This window comes from Protopterus annectens, chromosome 11.part0, assembly GCF_019279795.1.
Source record: "Protopterus annectens isolate FY-2018-M chromosome 11.part0, PAN1.0, whole genome shotgun sequence".
NCBI classification, from domain to species: domain Eukaryota; kingdom Metazoa; phylum Chordata; order Ceratodontiformes; family Protopteridae; genus Protopterus; species Protopterus annectens.
This window is the reverse complement of record NC_056745.1, coordinates 305,734,435-305,754,967: the sequence shown is the minus strand read 5'-3', so window position 1 is coordinate 305,754,967 and position 20,533 is coordinate 305,734,435. Positions and strand designations below refer to the sequence as shown.

Sequence of the window (20,533 nt, the reverse complement as noted above, 5' to 3'; positions counted from 1 at the left end):
GGCTGCTTATGATGGGATGGGTGCTGCTAAAGTCACTGTCATTCAGATTGCTATCCTCAGAGTATTACCCTCTCTGTCAAGAAACCTACACCCCAAAATATCACATAATTTCTATGATTCAACTACCTAGATGCAACAGCTTTGATGAGATCAGCATTTAATATTACCTTAGGTAAAAGGGCTTTTTCCAAAGCTGCACATAATTCCTAGAATCACCTTCTTTAAGACCTAAGATTATTTAAGGACTAACAGGCATTCACGAAACGAGTTCAGGAACATCTAAAAGAGTAATGCACTTCTTTCCAAGAGAATAGTTATAGTCATGTGCAATCATACAGATTATAGGTTTGTGTAAATTGTTGAATGGAAGACTCACAGTGCACAAGTTATTAATTTTAGCCAGTTCGCCTTTCAACACTTTATACTTTATTCTCTGTAACTGAATTTATTTTGTTATCCAAAAGACAAAGGTGAAAGTCTTTATCATCTTTTAGTTATGTACTTCTTTACATATATTTGTTGTACTGATTTTTGTGGACCTGTATTTCTAGGTACCTGTAATATGATATTGGTAACATTAATCAAAAGTATGACCAATAAGTATCGAACTGATAGTGAGGCATTCACTATGGAACTCACTGTTTTCACTGTTAAATCATTTTAACAAGTGTAAGGTCCCTTTACCCAACCCCATGTAGGGAGTATTCCCGAACACCCAGTGCTAGTCAAATATACCAACTGCAATACCACTGCATCTCAGAAAAAAAGTGAATTTTCTGAAGTACTTTAATAGCCTAAAAAAGAAACATGTCACTCATTTCTAAATATACATTTCAGTGTCAATCACAAATGACTTGAAGGTAAAATCGGCACCCAGTAAACAGCTGCATTTTTATTGCTTTAGTGTATCGTAACATTTTTGCCATTGGTTCATTTCATGGCAGAAAATAATTCCTTGATGCAATCCATCTACCTGGTTGACAAAAATATAATGGTTTTCAAAAGAGAAGAATCTGTAAAGTACCATTAGTCAAGATATATACTCTCCAGTCTGTTGATCTGCAAACAATAACATCAAAGTCAATTTTACTACACTTGATATAATTCTTAAGGCATTTTTTCACATTTTATATTGTTTTATGCATTCTTTATTCAATTATTAATATCGTTGATCTCCATTGCAACTGTGAGACCTCAGGCTATGATTTCTCTTTCAACTGAATGGGGCTTCACCTCCTTGCATCTCCAACATGACAGACATGCTCCCCACACCACTGCTACATATATACATTTACTCTGGGATTGCTGTAGCTCACATTAGGGGGGGATATTCCAAGGTACTGCAGCCCTTAACTTAGTACATAATAATCTGAATTTGCATTTGGCAGTTTTCCTATTTTAAGGATCATAGCTATGCTTATCAGAATTTCAGCAGGAAGCCTAACATTTTTATATGCCCATCATATCATTATATATTCATTAGTTATATTTCTGTCACCTTATAGCTTAATTGCAAGTTACATCGTCTTAATTACTGCCTACCTTTTGGTCCAGGTTATCTGTTACTGTTATATATATTATAATATAATGTCCAATGACAAGGATTCTATGGACATTATTAGATCAAGAATAAAACCTCAGAATGGATATGGCTAGCAAGATACAAGCAGTGAAAATGTTTTAATACCTTTAGTTTTACACACAGGTCAGGCATATTTTTATCACCCAGAGGAGAAGCTATGGATAGCAATTAATAAAGAGTTAAAGAACTGGTACTTATGTATTATTGCAACCAGATTTTAGTGGTTTCAGAATTTGTAATGTTTCTGAGAAAACAGGTTTATTAAACTGGAAACGGGAGTGTAAGCAAGTAAGTAATGGTGTGGCACACACGGCATGAGGCAGGGAGAGGAATAACTGCCAATTTTTCGACTCCTGCCTGGCATGTCTCACTTTGCCGGTGAACTATACACTGCTATAGCGCATGGCAGATCCTGCCTTCCTGATTACAAGCACAGCAAAGCAAGTTAATCAAGAGTGTGCCAGTTAAATGTTCACGGCCAGTAGTCAAGTATTATTTTATTCATCAGAATGATTCTAACCACCTATCTCAGTGGTATTTGTCCCCTAGGGGAAACGTGCAAGTTTTAAGCTTTTACTTTTCTGATCCAGTATTCCATGTTTGCTGCAGTATTGCAGGAAAAAGTAGCAAATAATTTATGGCTCATATTTTGCATCTGTTTAGGCAATCAATTATAATTATTGTGTGTGTGTGTGTGTGTGTGTGTGTGTGTGTGTGTGTGTGTGTGTGTGTGTGTGTTGGGGGATCAGCTGAAATGTTACCTTGTTTAGTGTTCAAATTTAAAATCAGATTACTACAAAAGTAGTCACCGTTATGAAAAAGTATGTAACGTTCAAAATGCAAGGACAGGTGGATGTAAGGAATCACGTTCTTAATATCAGCAACAACTGTTTGTAAAGGTTTTGCTAGTTCTCTTGAAATTAGACACGTTTGGAAATATGACAAGAAGGTTCAGTAAATGTAGTTAAACCAGCATTAGTTCATGTATTTTCTTTCATTTTTCTTTTGTAAAAAAAAGTTGCAAAACAGCTTTTAACAGTATGCGAGAATTGAAGCGTGCGTCTCTAATGCACGCAAAACAGGAAGAAGATTTGTGCAATTGTTTTTCTTCCTGAATGTAATCCAAAGTTATTCTTGATTAGGAAGGATGTAAAATAACACCTTACAGTGCTCTGTGCACTTGCTTTCATCCCAGCATGTGAATTTTGCAACCGCAAAAATCTGGTTGCAATAATATGTAAGTACCAAAGAATTTTATCTGGAAGGGGAAGAGGGTAAGATTCAGATGCAATAGAATGATTCTTCCAATAGAACAAGGTAGTTTGGGATTACCTAATTTAAAGGGTATTTCAGAGCTACTCAGTTAAGGTTCCTATACATAGCACAATCATAAAGATATAATTCAAAGTGAAAAGGCATGATGATGAAATATGAGGGAAGCTCAAGAAATAAGGAGAGAAGGTTATTTTGGATGCAGATCCTTAAGGAGAATAACAGCCATACATAATATTACTGTTAAAGTTTTGGAGTGATTGACTGACTGCAAAAGGTGTTGGATAGATTAGACAGGAAAATAAGAAGGATGCTTCATGCTTATCAAATGATTTATAAAAATTAGTGCATACCCAGACTATATATTCCCAATTCCAAAGGAGGTACGGGCCTCCTTGAAATTGATTACATGTATAGATCTGCAATTGTGGGACTGCATACATATCTGCTGACCTTACAACACCCAAACATAGTGAAAGTTTTGAAACATGAGGAGAATAAATCTAAGATGACTTCCCTTCTAAGTCTTGCAGAAGCATATCAGTGCCGAGCGGGAATGAAAATCAAACCAGAAGTAGGTAAAAATCAGGAAGCAACTGAATGTTCCAAAAAAACAAAAGAAAGAATATAAAGTGAAGGATCACAAAAGGTTTCTCATCCAGGAAAAAAGAGGTCACTGTTCCCCTCTACTCGTCACTTATTAGACACATTATACAGTACAATGCCCCTTTTGGTATGTACCTCACAAGACATCTACAACAACTGGAAAGGCCATGGAAATACCTCACAAAGACAATTACTGGCCTCAAACAGATGCCCAATGCAGACCATCTCAAAAAACTCCAGCTTTACTCTGTCAGATATCACCTACTCAGAGGTGATCTCTGCCTAACATACAAAGCTATGTCAAACCCAGAGCTGTTGGACATGTTCCACTTAAAGAAATCCCAATCTCTCCAAGCTACACGCTCTAGGGACCTAAACCTTGAAACCACAATACAGAACATGCTGGAGGAATAGATTCCTGTCCCAGAGACTTCATATACTCTGGAACAAACTACCTATCTATATCAAACAAAACTCCTCATTAGCACTCTTCAAAAAAAATCTTGATGATTGGATGGGAAATAGGAAATTCACCCCGGGGATCACCTCTGTGGCTGTGCTCGACAGGGGCACAGGAAAATAATTTTCTTGGGTGGCGAAAGCAGGGTACCTTTTTGGCTAGGCTTGTATATGCCCTAGGGCTTATAGCCTAGTACCTACCTATGAACCTATAAACCTATATGAGCAGGCAAGAAATGTGGAAAGTGCATAAATATAGTTGCAAGTATAGAAAACTCCTGGAAGAACCTCATGTTGATCAGGATCGAATGCAGGAATGGTTAAGGAGAGGCAAATTCAAACCAAAAGAAGAAAGGTTAATATTGGTGGCTGAAGATAGTGGGCTACATGCACATTGGTTTACAAAGTCCACTGAACATGTGGGAGAAACAGATAAATGTAGGTTTTGTAAAACAGAATTGGCAACAGTTGCACACTTTGTTGCTGGTTGTGACATACTATTGGCAGAAGGCCCACATACTGAAAGGCATAATAATATGGCGAGACTGTTGCACTGGGGATTGTGCAAACATTATAATACTGAAGTAGATGAAAAATAGTGGAAACATGAGCCACTAAGCATCATAGAAAATGATGACTGTATCACATGGGATCACCCATTACCAACAGTTTAAAAAATAGATGTGAGAAAGCCAGATACAGTAGTCCATGAAAAGAAGACAAAAGTAGAATTGATCATTGAAATCACTACACCCAGTGACTACAGTGTCCTGCATACAGAGAGAGAAACAAAGTCATAAAAGATCAGGATTTGCAGGCCAAAATGATTGCAATGTGGAAGAAAAAACTCCAGAGAGTTCCAATAGTAGTAGGAGCAATAGGTCTTACAGTAAACTCTCAATTAACCGGAACTCAAGCAACCAGCACTCTCAAGCAACTGGTAAAAAAAATACCAAAGACATATAGTACAATTTTCATGTGTTGCACTTTCTATCCCCCCCCCCCCCACCCACACACACAGAAACATACCTTATGTTTTTTACAGTTTTAGAGTTTTAAAAAGGAAGATAGGAATAAATTCCCTCCCCCCACAACCTGAGAACAAGTCAAACCAAGCAAATAGTATAGGGTACAGCATTAGTCAGGCCTATTTTTAATAGTAACTCTCAAGCAACCAGAATCTACAGTTATCCGACATCTGCCAATCCCTATGGGTGCTGGTTAACTGAGAGTTTATTGTATAAAAAAGAATCTATAATCATATTTAGATGTGTTACCAATAGGTGTAATACCATACTAACTGCAGAAGGAGTCATTACTGGGCACATTGCAGGTGCCTGCAAAGAGCACTTCTGTCCGACAGCAAATATTGAAACAATACTAATTTCATGAACTTTAATCATACTTTGCCTTAAGAATGAGGTTCATTCCCATCATAGTATTCGAAACTCAAAAAGATCTGGAGAAATTAAACAAGTATATTATATTCATAAAGTAGCAGCAAGTATTCTAAGAACTAAGCTATCATGGGAATGGAGAAAGGAGACTCTGCTGATAGCGATGGCTGCAATTAGGGTACAAAGAATAGGCAAGAAGGGGCTGGAATTTACTGGTGAAAACTGGCAAAGGAAAAAAGGCAAAAATACAAATCTCAACCGGCTACATGTACACTGAGGTGCCAAGACTGCAACAATAAAAATTAAAATGAGGCACCAAAGGAAAAAAGGCATTGGGAGCAAACAATTAGAGAGGGAAAGATAAATGAATGGGAAGAGGCCAATAATACATTTGGACTGTGGGCTAGAGTCTGACGCCCCTATCAAAGACTGATATCAGAGTATAGGCAAACAGAGAGTAATGGGGACTTACCTCACAGCTGTACAGATCTTCACAGAATGTCCAGATATTTGCCTCATATTTTTGGTCCATTTTTATAAATTTGTAGTTTTCTGGCAAATTAGAGACAAATCATTAAAGACTGAAGTTAGAAAATAATGACAGACATTTGAGTTTCAGACTTCATACCCTGCATAAAAATGCATGCTGATGCAAAACCTGTTATTCTATCAACTTTCTAAGTTTATAAGAGCAATATTTAAAAATCACCCCTATTTTTGGGCCTTTATCCCACTTTTATTTATTGCTTTGTCCAGATTTCTTCCTCTAAGAGGTTGAGAGGTATGATAGGGGATCCTAAGTGAAAGACCAGCACTGGTAGAGTTTTTAGTTGAATCTAGAACAGAAGCTGCTGTTAAAAAGGGCTAATTAGAATGTATAAAATATTGCATGATAACTATGGGAATCAATCAAAGGAGGAGAGAGTGGATAACCAATTCACAAAGAAACAATGGGATGGTATATCTATGGCTCCAAAATATGCAACAAAGTCGCGAAGATTTAGGATTTTTGCTTGGAAGTGTTTGCATAGGTATTTTTACACCCCAAGCAGACTTTAAAGAATATATCCTCTGGTAGAGATAATTGTGGAGGTGTGAAAGGTAAGAAAGTGATAACTGGGAACATATTTTTGGGAGTATAATAAGTTGGTAGACTTCAAAAATTCCCTGCAGACTACACTATCAGAAATATTTGATAAGCAAATTGGTGTAACTAAAGAAATTATTTTTGAGTTATAATACAGGATCTGAATTGTCTAGAGATAGTAAGGCCTTTTTGAGTTTAATTCTAGTGGCTGCCAAAAAAAGCAGTTACTAGAAAATGGAAATCAAAGTCTAAATCAGCCATATTAGAAGTAGTGAATATAGTAACAAAAATGAAAATATGGAAGTGGGATCTTTAGAAAAGGGTCGGAGCAAATTACGTAGAAATAATGGGAATTGTGGGAACAATACAAGCAGAGTAATGTTTTGGAGGAGGAATGAGGTTTAAGGGAAGCAGGAATTGAATGAGCCATGTGATGTTCAATTGACACTTTCAGTATGGAAGATTATATGTGATGTATAACGTTTACAACTGAAAATATGTCAATATGGTTTGTTTTCATTTATATAAATGTATGATTGTCTAAGTCATAAGTGATCATTCAATAAAGATGTTTTTGGCTAACAAGTTCCCTGGTTTGAATGATATAATAAATAACAAATGCTTTTTAAAAGAAAAGAGTTACACATTTGCAAGTAAGAAGTAGTGGTTGGTTCAGTCTCACATTTTACATGTATTCATTCATATATTATTTTTCTTTTCTTTTTAATATAACTAAGGAAATTTTTTCAATGACCCTATGTGAGTGAATTGCTTAATTAAATGTTTAATTGTTTTTAATTGTCATTGACTATATATATATATATATATATATATATATATATATATATATATATATATATATATAAATATATATATATAGCAATGCAATGGTGCACCGGTTAATGTTGTCACCTCACAGCAAGAGGTTTTCTGGTTCAATTCTCAACTGGGGTGCCTTCTGCGTGGAGTTTGCATGTTCTCCCTGTGTTCATGTGGGTTTCCTCCCACATTCTAAAGACATGCATCTGGAGCGTTTCTCCCCGGGCCTCTGCTGAAAATAGGCTGTTTCCTAGTCTGACTTTCCCAGTCAACAAATATTAAATAAATATATATAAGGAACAGAATTTTTATGATGTTTTGTTCTGACATCACATAGATGAAAGCATTGAATAAAGGAATACTACGCTAATTCTTGACTCATTTCTACAGAGCTATATAGTGTGTTTTTTTTTTTTTTTAATTTAATGAACAGAGTTAACTTGGGTCATAACTTGCACAGGAGGGGTTGGTTATCATTATTTTACAGAAAGTGAAGCCAAAAAGGAAGGAGACATGGAAACGGAGGAGGGGTACTTTTACCTGTAGAGCTATGATGTAAACATGGAAGAATGGTTGTGTTTATTGCAAGGAAAGGTTGATTGAAAATGTGGTGGAGTGGATGGTAGTGTAGATGAGAGACAAGTATTAGTGAAGTGTACAATGCGACTGAGGCCTTTTGTTTTTCAAAGGACAAATAAGGATGACCCATCAATGCTTAATCAATGTTTTATGAAGCTGACAGACCTAAAGATGAATGTCTATGAAGTCTTTGGATAGGATATTAATTTTGTTAGTTAGTTAACTTGGGTCATAACTTGCACAGGAGGGGTTGGTTATCATTATTTTACAGAAAGTGAAGCCAAAAAGGAAGGAGACATGGAAACGGAGGAGGGGTACTTTTACCTGTAGAGCTATGATGTAAACATGGAAGAATGGTTGTGTTTATTGCAAGGAAAGGTTGATTGAAAATGTGGTGGAGTGGATGGTAGTGTAGATGAGAGACAAGTATTAGTGAAGTGTACAATGCGACTGAGGCCTTTTGTTTTTCAAAGGACAAATAAGGATGACCCATCAATGCTTAATCAATGTTTTATGAAGCTGACAGACCTAAAGATGAATGTCTATGAAGTCTTTGGATAGGATATTAATTTTGTTTTAGAACCTAGTCAGTACAGGTTGTTAGGGTGGAGTGAATGCAAAGCTAGATGATAGGTATTCCATAAAGGAGAATGAATAGGCTTGAATGATTTATGGAGGGTTTGGGACCTGAAAGAAAGGGAGTTTACCTAACTAGAGAAAAAAGCTGGCAAGCCAGTAAACTGGATTTGGTTCTGATTAGTGTAGAATTGTTGGAGGAACCAAATATACTGGGATAAGGGAAAGGCATCTTAGTGATCATGCATATGCATTTTGGGAGTAATGTAGGTTTTCATCAAGAAAAGAGGGATGAAGAACAACCATAGTGTTTAGTGAGTGAAGTCCTTGGTCAAATTATTTTTGAGAAACCTCTCTTCTCAATAACCACAACTGATGCCTAGTTCTTTTGGCCAACTCTTTGATTTCTTTCCATCTGCCATGGCTCCTCTGCTTTTAACAGCCACCCTGTGGAATCCATAATGGAATATAAACAAAGTTTCTAGGCTCAGCAGTGGTCATCACACTTCATTAAGAGGGATCATACTGGGTCAGGATTAACATTCCACAGCAAACTTTTTGAGTTTTTTTAATATACCTCCCACAGGTGGGGCATGCCATGGACATTGTTAATAGGCATGACTTGCCTCCACCTCTCAGTACTCTTCCCACCTTACTTACAATGTTTGCCACCTCTGTCAGATAATCCCAGTTTCCAACAGGAATCATAACGTTAAGTGTTCTCCAAGTACATTTTTCATACCATCCTCCTAAAAGAAGTGAGCAGGCTTATTCCTCACCATCCATCTCTGTCCTCAACTGTTGGCTTATCTGGCACCCTGGATCATAGCTGAACTACTGTCATTTGAGTTGTAGTCAAAGCTTTAACCCTTTATGCTACAGAGGTTACAAGTTGCTGTTAAAAATTATATTGGAATGGATATTCAGTGGAAGACGTAGAACAGGATAAAAGCTGAGAAAAAGAAAGGTTAATGAAGAACAGTTGAGAAAAATGTGAAAGAAAGAAAGCATTAGTGAAGAAATACTGAAGAAAATTAGAGGTTTATAATTAGTACTGTGGTCAAGCAATCTGAAAAGCCGTGTTCAAATGGAAGAGGGCAAATGTAAAGCTCAATGTTCAGACAGGTGAAGTTGTGGAAGGAAAGGATGAAGCAAAATTTAAAAAAGAGGAAATTTGGTTAGTACAGTAGGCTGCTGGTGCTAGGATTCTTGCACGGAGGCTAAAGGATCAAAGACAGAATAAGGGTGTTGAAGGGATGGTGGCCAAACAGAAAGATGTGAATAAGGTGCTAGTGGATTTTTATGAGGTGCTTATTATTAAGATGACAAAAAGAAAGGAGGATCATGGGAAAATTAATGATTTTGGAACATGCGTGGTCAGAAGGAGAGATCATGATACAGGAAGTGGAGAACTTGGTGCAGGAAGTACAGGAAGCACTAAAATGTTGAAGAGGTAGTAACCTTTGTTGGGGGAAAGGATGGCTTCACAGTCAATGTTTGCAAATTAGTGAAAGGAGAAATAACTAGGATATGGAAGAGGATGTTCCTGACACAAAAAGAGCATTACCAGGCCCAGCAAATAAAATAATCACTATCATGTTACAAGAAGGGGAGGAAGGGAGTGAACACAGGGATGTATCTACTGATATCACTTATAAATGGAAATGCCATAGTTTTCTTTTATACAGCGGCTAGTCAGTTAGAACGGATATTATGAAGTTAGTACATCTAGGGTATGCCAAATTTATTAAAAAATATCATCTTAGAGAAATCAGAGATCTTTGGGGTTTGTGGATTATATGGAAAAACAGGAACTTTTAAAGGAAGAAGGGAAAGTTTCCATGGAAATCAAGAAGGCTGTCTATCTAATCAACTAACTTTTAAACTATAAGGTAGTACATGAAATAAATTTTGAGAAGAGGTTGATTAAAGGGTTGAAGGAGCTATACTACAGACCATCATAGATACACTAAGTAGGAAAATGCAGTTGGCAGTGGAACCCAAGAAGAATGTTTGATGTCACTATACCTATCTCTGCTGTTGACTGAGATTGTGGTTCAAGGGCTGAAGGAGAGCCTAGCATAAATGTAATAAAAGAATGCAGTCATTAGCCATCACAAATTATTTGAAGATGGCAATGTTTGGTGGAAAGTGTAAGAGAAATGTTTATTTTTATTTTATTTTGGTCTAATTTGTTTACCAGGGTAGTACACTGATCACTATAGACCATTTACAGGCACAGCCTTGGTGAAGAGATTCACGAAAAAGAAAATAGTACAGATTCACAAACACAGAGTCATCACAGAAGTTAGATAATCCATAGTCAATTAATACAACATGTAAATAATATTAGCAGAGTAGAAAATAAAACGTGAATTCATTTTAGTAGTAAATATGAGAGGGAAGCAACAGCTGAGAGCAGAGGATCAATGGAGATGTGATGCAGGGAGTTAGTTTATGTGTCCAGTCCAAAAACACTTGCAGTCAAATTTTTGATGAAGGTGCCTTTTGAGTTGAGCTCTGAAAGTGTGGAAAGCGGAGACTTTTTTAAGGTTAGGGTGGAGGGATTGCCAGAGTTTGGGTGCAAAATGGAGAAGAAATGGTCAGTAAGGTGCAGTTTAATTTGGGGTGGAAGTGAAGGAGTTAATTGGGAGAGGCTGCAGGGGTTGTAAGGGTGGTTTTGCTATTTTGACTGCAAGTGGTGGAAAGGTACCTGGTTGAAATAGTTTGAAAACAAGAGACACTAAGAGTAGCTCAACTCTGTAAGAGACTGATGGCCATTTGGTCCTGGAGAAGGTGTTTCAGTGGTGTTCCTGGGTAGAGGAATTGGAAGTGAATCAGAAGATTTTTTTTTTCAATGCACTGTTGAGTGGATGAGGCTATTTTAAAAGTTGTGGCTACTATGGGAAGTCCATATTCAAGTTGAGCAAGGAGGACTCCATTGCCTATTTCAGCTCTAGCTGGGGAAGAGAGAAAAGGAGTTATTTTCCAGGACCAGAATAAAATAGAACTGATCTTTTTTTCTGGTGTTTTCATTGTAGCTTTGAAAGTTAATTGACTGGTCTAGCCATAAACCTAAGTATTTAGAGGATGTGGTTGTTTCTATTGGCTAACCATTGAGATCTGCAATGCTGAGATTTTTAGGAATATTTTTCAGCTTTTGTGAGGCTCCAAGTGTCATACGTTTTGTTTTGGAGGGGTTTAGGAGTAGCTTATGGTTGTTTAGCCAATATTTAAGGGAGTGAAGGTCAGACCATAGCTGGGTTTGAATATTTGAATATGAGGGACTGGATCAAAGAATAACCATGTCATCTGCATAAAGAGTTTAAGGTCATTCTAAGGGTGTTTTTTTATGGCTGAGGAAATTGTAGATTTTAAATACTACAAAATTAAATCAGTATTGGTTCAGTTTCAGAATAGAGATATGGAGGAGGTCAAATATTAGAAAGGGAGTTAAAGCACCTTTGGATAAACCTTTTCTCTACAGTAAAAGAAATAGTGCCAACCCTGGGAAAAGGGAAAAATCATGAGATAGATAACGGAGTTTCCCCCATGTAGTACTTTTCCAAGAGGTACATCTTGTAGGTTAGGGACAAGGCAATTGGTTAAGTTTTGGTTATCATCATATTGTTGCTGTTCAATATAGGGATTCTATGAAGAAAGGAATAGCAAGTCGTATAAGCCATGAATTAAAGTATACATTTGTAGGTTAACTGATGGTTGCCATCACTGTCAGCTATTTATTTTTAAGTTTTAAGGGTTTTAAGCTGCAGTAAAAGATAAAATAGATACCTTTGAGGAGTATATATAAACACACACACATATACACACATACACACACACACACACACACACACACACACACACACATATATATATATATATATATATAGATATATAGGTTTGCAATTACTTACCTGAATTGCAGTTAGTCGAATGGCTGATTGTCAAACTCACGGTTTCCAAGGGGCAGGAAACCGAATCAAGAGTGGTCAACCACATTTAGTCAAGTTGCATGGTGCACTTGACCTTTCAGGAAGTGACATACCAAGACTTCACACTTCAGTGAGGAATAGGGAATTAGCCCAGTTTCTCACTGTAGTGCAATCTCTGAGTTGGCATATTTAATGTGCAGGGGGAGCCCCCCCTTGCAAAATAGTAGAATTAATGTACCTTTGAATGTTGAGTTCAATGGTATGTTACTGTGCATAGCAGTAGGTGAGTGACGTCACCTACTGCTATGTCAAATACATCGAACCATGGAGTTTGATGCATTCAGTTTCTTTGTGGGTTACTATTCGGAATTTTGGATTCAACATTTAAGGTCGACATTGCAAACATTCAACCGATGTTGATTCAACATTCTCATAGTAAACCATATATATGGGTCCACTTTGTAATTTCAAAATACTGAAATCTCGAAATTCAGTATTTTGAAATCACAAAGCCAAAAGCCCAACCACAACTCACAAATTCGAAAACACACAACCACGAAATTCAAAATCCCGTAATTACGCTACACATACAGTACACACATAAACATACAACCCCCCCCCACAATCAAACAAAGTCATCTAAACTACATATAAGCAGGGGGGAAAGCAGCCCTGGAGACCCCATGTGGACCCCCCCCACTTATATATTCTAACTTCGAGATCACACAAACAGAAAAACAAATGAAACTCACACACACACACATCTTACAGTCCCTCAAACACACACATAACAGTCACAACACACACTTACACACACTAAACCCCAACATACTTACACACACAAACTTACCAAAATTAAACCTAAACATCCACATACTGTACCAACGGAAGCAGAAATTCAAAATATCCGTGTTTCGATATTTTGAATTTCACGCTTCTGCCGGTTTCGGAAATGTGAGTCTGCAGATTGGTAAATTCGGAATACTGAAATTCAAGATTTCAGTATTTCGAATTTACAAAGCGGACCCATATATATATATATATATATATATATATATATATATATATATATACATATGTGTATGTGTGTGTGTGTGTGTGTGTATATGTGTATAGGCCACCAGAATCCCAGTTACGTGAGTTAAGGACTATGTGCCCACTAGTACTTAATTGGCAAGAAGTGTATTCCTCTGGGATGAAGATCTTAATACAATCACGAGTTAAGAGGATATCCATATGGATCCTAGGGAAAGTAGGCTATTAATGTATGATGTTTGTGACAGGATAGAGGGTGATCTTCCTACTTTACATACTACTCTAAGATAAATAAAAGCTTCTCAAGAATAAATAAGATTTATATTCTGTGGAATACAAACATACAATTGTGGGTAGGAAGTTAAGCCTGTTGTTTTGTCAGACAATGCTCCCTTTCTCTTAAGTTTTAAAAAAACAAACGGATAGCCTATTAAACATTGGAGATTTCCTGTTTATTATATAATTGCAATTAACTTTGAAAGTTGGTGAAATGAAGTATTTTATAGAAGTTCAAATCAAAGGACCCATTTGAACCAGGAACAGATTTAATAATAAACTGGATTATAACTAAGGAGTGAAAAAATGCATTGCAGAAGTATGCAAAAAAGAAAGAGAGAATCTGAACATTTTGCCTTGAAGCAATAGCAAGAGAATGGATTAAAATTCATCAAGAGAGGAAGCCCGATGGAGTTTCTGGACTAGAGGCAAAGATTATACCAGGACAGGAGGAAATAGACCAGCTAATGAAAACTGAAAGGTGATTTAAAATGAAAATTATACAAAGAGACTACCCAGTGAACTCACCTAGTATACAAAATAACTTAACTATTAGATGAAAACAAACTAAGACAGCGAGGCGGGTCCATATTATTACAGATCAAAAGATAAAAGATCTCAGTGACCATCCTGGAAGTGTTTGCTTATTTTTTATTTATTTATTTTTTTTTGTAGATTTTTAGATTTTTATAGCAAGGAAGTAGGCCTAGTAAAACAGAAAGATCTGATGTATTTTCTGGTTGAGGCTATACTTCTTAATTGACTCCTACTTAAGCAAATGAGTTGTTAACTCCATTTATAAGGGAAGTTTTAGACAACCACTTGAATTCTATGTCAACTGGGAAATCTTCTGGGTTAGATCGGATTCCCATAGAGCTATATAAGTATCGAAATTCAAAACATAGGTAAGGGTTGTTGGACATACTGAGAAAGGTATTAAGGATAAATGGAAAGAATTCTGGATGCAAATAATTATAGAACAAAATAAGACCAGGATCTCCTCCCATGGTTGGAAGATAGGAGACCTAATGTATATATTATAAACCAAATAAGTGAAGCACACACTTGGCTAGTACAAGTGGGAGACCTAAAATTATAAGTAAATGGTTTGCTCTGATAAAGGTGGGAGTGGTATAGCAAATAGTTACAAAAACGTCTTCATGTGGACAGAGAGATACATGAAATCCTGTTCCTGGGATTATATAGAATACACCTGGACCTTTTTAACATGAAAAAGATTTAAGAATATATTAAACACAGGGGATATGCAATATTTGCATTACAGAGGCCTTAGGAAAACAGAGAGAGCTCACATGGGTGGCAAGAAAGCTCTGAAGCTTTTGACACCCAAACTGCCTCTTTATATGGCTCAACTCGAGCCCTTCATAGTTAGGATACATGGTGGAAGATATCCAGAAGCTGGCCTTGCTATAATATAACTCAAATAGTTTAGACAACTCTAAAAGTGATCTAATTGCAGATATATTTATATATATAGACAGCAAGGCCATTAAGAATATAGTACAAAACAACTGGATGATTTTAGAAATTAACAATGACATCATTCAAGTAGTGGGGGATATTTTTCTTCACTTATTTTTGGTGAGCATTTTCAGAGGCGCAAATTCCAAACAAAATGTCTCCAAAGATGGAAAGAACAAAACAATTACATTAATTTGTATGATTACTGAGGTTTGAACAAGGCCGTAGCTTTCCAAAAGGGTCATTATACACATTCCCTGCTCCAAATTGAATCTTCAGTTTATTGCAGGGAATGGACATGGTAATTAATTAATTTAATACTTATTTTCCCTTTCTTTAACGTTTATTAAAGAAATTAGATTCACGAAATGGGTAGCATGCTTTTCCGTTTACTGAACAGGATATCGTCTTTCGTTTATCAAATAGTCTCTGCTTCAGGTGCTTTAGTATTAGTCTAACCACTTAAAGCCAAAGTTTAGATAAACATTGGAATCCAGTACAATTCTGAGTATGATAAGATATTTTGTACTCTTAAGAAGAGAGGCTTAACACAGAGAAAAGGGAATATGAGTCCAATAGCATTTTAAAACAAAAAAACAAATGTAAAGGTTATTAAGAAACCACAAACAATGTAAAATATTATTAAATTTAATAAAATAACCAATAATTCATATGTGATATTACCTGATCTTTGAATTCCCGCCATGCTGTCTATGGATTCTGAAATGGAAACCTGGGATTGCTCAGGTGTACACATGGCAATGCCTGATGATTCATTAAATACTCTTGCAACTTTTGCTGTTTCATATTTATAGCTATAAAAAGGAGAGTCCCAATTAGACAATGAAGTGGAACAAAATATTGTGTTATATAAGCACATATTTTTTTGTTTTTCAGTTTAGCGTGCTTTATCCGGCTACCAGAATGCAGTCACAGTCATCACAACCAACGCCTTGTGCAAATGTACCTACCACCTCTATGCACTAGCACTGTATCAAACTTCAGTGAAACAAGACATTCCTTCAACTGTAAATATGTAAACAGACTTTAGGAAAACCTGTACTTGAAGTTTGGCTAACTGTTCCATTCTGAGCAACAGTATTTCTTCAAAACATTTGAATAAAGCCACTTCCATGGTATATCAGCAGAGTATCACTCACACCACCAAATGCTTGTGCTTAATTAGCAGTCTGTTTACCGTGGACTAATTGGGGGGGAGAATAAATGAATGACAAGAGACATGCACACCATGTCATGCTGTAGCAGAGGTATTTATAATGCTGTAGAATACCTTAGGGAAGTCTAGGCAGCATGAAAACATAAAATAAAACTAGTACAACAATCTCTCCGTGCTTATTATGTGTGAGAATGGGCACACTGCAAGTGCTGGAAATCATTATATGTTTTGTCTGAGGAGGAGCAAAGTTTACTGCATAATAAAATAATATGTCCCACCTCTACTATGGTTCCAGGGATCCCACCACCTACCCTTTCCTCCTTAAAGGACTGAACAGACACAAATGAGCTAAAGGTGGTTTTCCAGTGTTACAGGTCAGCTGTCTGAGGTAATATAGGGCCAAATGTTTTACAAAAGTAATATTAAAATAATACAGGCATTTCAATGCTAATGCACATTTCCCTGTTGTTAAACTTATGCTACATATAAAAGCCATGTGAATGAGAACACAAGCTCTATAGCCCTAAATCCAAACAATTTAATTCCTTCTCTTTTCAGAATTCTAAATCTCAGACTTCATTAAATAATGCAGTCAAACAAATGCCAAATGATATTAGCACCACAGGTCATAATTACAAGCTACATTGGTACAAGTACTTCTTGAAAGTTGCAGTTTGAGGCACATAACATAATATGCCACTGGAAACTAAAATCAGAAAACAGTGGCCCTAAAATACTGACAAGTCTAGTTAGACCACTTCCAGAGGCAGCAAACCTTACAGAAATGGGTTTGATGCTTTAATGTGGTGAAGAAAAAGTATTTATTTTTTCATTTGTCTTTGAAGAAAAAAAAATTGTATGAGGATTAGGGCCACTAAATTCCTAAGAATTAAACTGAGACAGACATTTGGAAATTATATGGTTTCTGTGTTCTGTGAATAATAACCTGTTCCAATCTGTTTTTGGAGCTATTAAATGCTTTTGTGTGCTGTCGCATACTTCATTTATAAAGTTCAGCTGAAATGCATGGCATTTATATTCAATGCAAGAAAAGCAAGCAGGTAGCTAATTAACACAACAGTAACTCTGTAATATTACCAAATGATCATACAGGAATAATGAGTTTTTTTCTAAGAGCAAATCTGCTTTACAGCCAGATAAAAATAACAAATTAGGTCAGGAAATAATAGGAAAATTATACTGTAAATGTTGTGTCTTCAAAATCAGACTTATGACTGCCAATTTACACTTAAAGAACATCTGTTGTGACTAAAGTGTGACTGTTTTATGATTAACAGTTATATGTGCCATCACAAAACAGCATGATATCTAAATCAGAAGTACCCTTGAATGTCCTTATGAATATAAGAAAAGAGACTTTGCAGAGGGTATAAACCACAAAATCTCCCCAGTATGGAGGACTTTATCCCCCACACTTCTGCTGCTTATACATAGTAACAGTGAGATCTCTATATCTTGGGGTAAAAAAGAAACCCCCAAGATACCATAATCTCAGTCTGTAAGTAATACCCCAGTGTCACACATTAGTAATCACACGTTAAAATGATGAGCACTAGAGTGTTATGCTTTAGCCTGGCACCATATAACTGGATCATATTAAGCTACAAAAATACACTTTCAAGGTGGAAAATTACAATATGAAAATATTTATTAAAATATTAACCTCAGTAATGAGCTGCTACCTGCTTGTACCCCTAGCTGGATCCACTTAAAGTGTTATAATAAATGAGGCCTCCTTCTCATCTCAGACAGCTAACAGGCTGGTAACAATCGAATGGGTAGTTATTATGACTTCTGTTACATCAGAATTTCATTCAACTGTAATTTACAACTCTGAATATGCTTTACATTTATCATAATGAAAGTTATTTGTGAAGGATACTTTTTCATAGGATTATAAGTTACTAGTTTAATAGCCCTAGGGCCCTTATAAGCCTATCCAAGTTCTACCCTTAATTCCATGGTCAGTACCAACTGCCCCTGTCCAAGAGGGACACAGGTGGAACCACAGGGTGAATTTATGGTTACCCATCCAATCTGCATTTGAAGAGTACCAATGAGGCACTCTGTTTGACATGAAGTGGGGAGTCCATTCCAAGGTGTGCTAACCTCTGGGAGACAAATCTGTCCCTCCAGCAGGTTTTATTAATGTCACATACCAGGTTAAGGTCTTTAAAGAGAGTGACCCATGTATCATTTGACTTGTGGATATGCAGCATTTCCAATAAAACTAGGGTCAAATATTGCCTTATATGCAATATGGCCTCTGAGTAGTCTGTATGAAAAAGAATAAAGTGACAGTTATTTCAGATAATCCACATAGGCCAGATGCTGAATACCTTGAATTTTAATTGTAAGGAACGTTTGTGGTCTCTCCAATTTCTGCAGGTGCTAGGAAAGGTACATATCAAAAGAGGCATTGTACTGAATTACTGGCCTGATGAGGGAAGAGTACAGAGAGGTTATAACTTTTTTTTTTCTGGATGCAATGCCCTTACTTACAAGATGAGCAATACTGAATGCCCTTCTTACCACTGTGGAGCAGGAGCGGCCTTAGGTCAACTGGTGCCCTAGGCAAAAGGGCTCCACAGTGCCCCCATCACACCACCCGGTGCCCCCATCCTTGTCTACCTACACCAAATAAATACTGGAAAAGCACCCCTACTACAGTGGCGCCCTAGGCAGCCGCCTAGTTGGCCTATGCCTAAGGCCGGCTATGCTGTGGAGACATGGAGATCAAAGGTAAGGTTGCTGTCAACCTGTGTGCCCAGATCTTTCACCACTGAGTGCATCCTTGGGTGTTGTTATTGATGTGGTAGTTAGCAGGAACATCACACTTACTGAAAGAGATGATGATACATTTTTTGCATTGAGTTTAAGGCCATGACTTTGGCACCAATCATTTTTTGTGTAAGACCCTCTTGTAGAATGTTAACATCGTTTGGAGATATTATGATCACTCCAAGTTTGCAGTCATCAGCAAACTTTGTTAGTCACAGACCTTTAGTTTTCGCTTGTACTTTGGAGAAATAGATTCCAAACAGTAGAGGTCCCAGGACTGATCCCTGTGGAACACCACTGGTTACAGGTCTCCCGATGGAGGTGGATTCCCCTATTTTGACTATATGGGGTCTATCAGTGAGCCATTTAGCAAACCATCTAACAATATAAGGGTTGATACCTAATTTTGTTTAAATTTCTCCAAATATTTTGGGTTTCTAATACCATGACGGGAATGGACACAAAAGTCAAAGTATTCTGAAAGTTCGTGAAATTAGTATTGTTTCAGTCTTTGGTGTCACCCACAATGTGCCCAGTAATGACTCCTACTGCAATTCATATGGAGTTACACGGACTGGTAACATATCTAAATATGACTGTAAATTCTATTAATAAGATCCGTTGCTCCTACTATTATAGGAATTGTATGGGTATGTTTCTTCCACATTTCTCTCATTTCTGCCTGCAAATCCTGATATTTTATGACTTTGTGTCTCTCTGTATGCAAGACACTGTCGTCACTGGGTGTAGCAATTTCAGTGAGCAATGCTACCTTTGTCTTCTTTTCATGGACCACTATATCTGGTTTTCTCACATTTGTCTTTTGAACTGTTGGCTATGGGTGATCCCATGTAATGTAGACTTCATCAGTTTCTATGATGCTTTGTAGCTAATGTTTCCAGTGATTTTCAGCTACTTCAGTATTATATTGCTTGCACAATCCCCAGTGCAACAGTCTTGCCACATTATTATGCCTTTCAGTGTACAGTCTTTCTGCCATTAGTATATCACCACCAGCAGCAAGGTATGCAACTGTTTCCAGTCCTGTTTTCCAAAACCTACATTTGTCAGTATCTCCCACATGTTCAATGGAAGTTGTAAACCAACATGTACATAGCCTACTGTCTTTGGCTGCCAATATTACCCTTTCATCTTTTGGTTTGAATTCACCTCTCCATAACCATTCCTGCATTCGATCCTGATCAACATGAGGATCTTCCAGAAGTTTTCTATACTTGCAACTATATTTATGCATTTTCTTGCCTTCTCATCTGATCCTTCACCTTATATTCTTTCATTTTTTGGAACATTCAGTTGCTGCCTAATATTTATCTGCTTCTGGTTTGATTTCCATTCCTGCTTCTGCTAGTCTAAGAAGGGAAGTCATCTTATTATTATTATCTTATTTATTCTCCTCATGTTTCAAACCTTTCAGTATGCATGAGTATT

General features: G+C 36.8%; 1 protein-coding gene across 2 annotated transcripts in view; it reads right to left on the bottom strand.

The window, feature by feature from the left end:
• The window catches only part of LOC122815359 (solute carrier organic anion transporter family member 1A2-like), a 420,483-nt gene that overhangs the window by 284,324 nt on the left and 115,626 nt on the right, over positions 1–20,533 (bottom strand). For both annotated transcript variants that reach the window (XM_044087813.1, XM_044087814.1), the window contains one exon: positions 15,790–15,920. In XM_044087813.1, the coding sequence (XP_043943748.1) occupies positions 15,790–15,920 (131 nt within the window). The remainder of the gene's footprint in view (positions 1–15,789; positions 15,921–20,533) is intronic.